At 50.7% G+C, this 1,391-nt stretch overlaps 1 protein-coding gene across 1 annotated transcript in view; it reads right to left on the bottom strand.

Moving 5' to 3' along the window:
* The window catches only part of MYO7A (myosin VIIA), a gene marked incomplete at its 3' end in the record, with an annotated part of 52,242 nt that overhangs the window by 9,639 nt on the left and 41,212 nt on the right, over positions 1-1,391 (bottom strand). The window contains exons 22-23 of the mRNA XM_010156973.1: positions 859-1,068; positions 114-317 (exon numbers count right to left, since the gene is read on the bottom strand). Coding sequence (XP_010155275.1) covers positions 114-317; positions 859-1,068 — 414 coding nt within the window. The remainder of the gene's footprint in view (positions 1-113; positions 318-858; positions 1,069-1,391) is intronic.

The raw sequence follows: 1,391 nt of genomic DNA, 5'->3' as shown, positions 1-1,391 counted from the left end.
GAGCACGTCAGTGTATCCCAAAGGGAAACTCCTGATGATCTTTGGCTGAAGGGTTCCCTGGGCTTGCTCCAACCCACCCTGCCCTGCTCGAGGGTTTTCATCCCCTGCCTCACCAACTGGTCTCCTTCATCTTCATGGTACAAGAGAGGCTGCTTGAGAGGCCGGCGGATGTAGGTGTGTGTTGTTGTGCCCTGGAAATACGTGGCGGCAAACTTGGCAAATTTGTACTCTGAGAGGTCTTCCTCCTCTTCCTCAGGGAGAGGCAATGCTGCGTCAAGGTCCTCTTCCTCCAGCTCCTTCTGAGCTCGCTCAAGATCCTGGTGGGGAAGGACATGTCAGGCATCCAGCGTGGCTTTGGATACTGAACTACCCTTTCCCCTTGGGCCTGATTTTTCTGCCCATCTAATTTCTATCCCAGAAGAAAGAGCCAGCTGAAGGAAAAACCATCAGACGTAGCTCTAGATCCATACAAAGCCCAGTTCCTGAAGGACTTGCCTGGGCCCAGGAATATCCCCAGAGCAACAGAGAAGCATTAAGCATGGCCCAGTTCCTAGAATGGGGAAAGGATGTCCAAGAGCTAAATGTCATGAGCTGTTATGAGCCACAGGGAAGGGGATCTCAAAGGCCACAAGTCCTCAATGATTTTATAGTAATACTGCTCCCCTCCATGTGGTAGTCCCAGAGAGTCTGCATGCTGCCTGACTGGAGCATGGAAACCTGGTGGGGTCATGCAAAAGAGCCTAGTCTTGAAGGAATCCTTCAGAGACCCCCTTTTGGTTTGCCCCACACTCCCATGATTCAGTAATGTGTTGCTAAAGCCTTTCATGTCATAGCCAGGCTCGTGTATGCCTTCAGTACCTCGAAGCCATTGGGTGCCTGTCCTTCCTGGCCAGGCAAGGAGGAGGTCGTTCCCAGGAATCCAAACATTTTGTCCACCATTTCTGAGTCGTTCACTGGCTCATTGCGAGCTTTCTCCATTTTTTCTAGGAGCTCTTTCTTCCGACGTGCTTCCTCCTTCTCCTTTACTTCTCTCTCTGCGTCTTCCCGTGCCAGCTGGGCCAGGCGTACCTGCAAAGGGACGAGTACAATGTCTGAACCACTCCCTCCAAAAAGATGCCACTAAATTCTGCAGTACCTGGCTTCAGACTGCTCAGTCCTTGGGGCACTATCCCAGGAATGTGATCTTGGAACAGATCAGTAACATATCCATGCCTCAGTTTCCTAACTGCAGGACAAAGCAGTAGCGTTTTCTCCTTCCTTAGTGCCTGTTTAGGGGATCTGATCCATGCACAGAGAGTCTCACTGACCTTCTGTTTTTCTTGTATACAGCAATCATGCATGTGCACACACACAGAGTGTCCCAGTTTCCTTTTCAGCCTTTATACAGTTGC

This window comes from Eurypyga helias, unplaced genomic scaffold, assembly GCF_000690775.1.
Source record: "Eurypyga helias isolate BGI_N326 unplaced genomic scaffold, ASM69077v1 scaffold2668, whole genome shotgun sequence".
Lineage (NCBI taxonomy): Eukaryota > Metazoa > Chordata > Aves > Eurypygiformes > Eurypygidae > Eurypyga > Eurypyga helias.
Note: the sequence above shows the minus strand (reverse complement) of the source record. Positions and strands in the feature narration are given on the sequence as shown.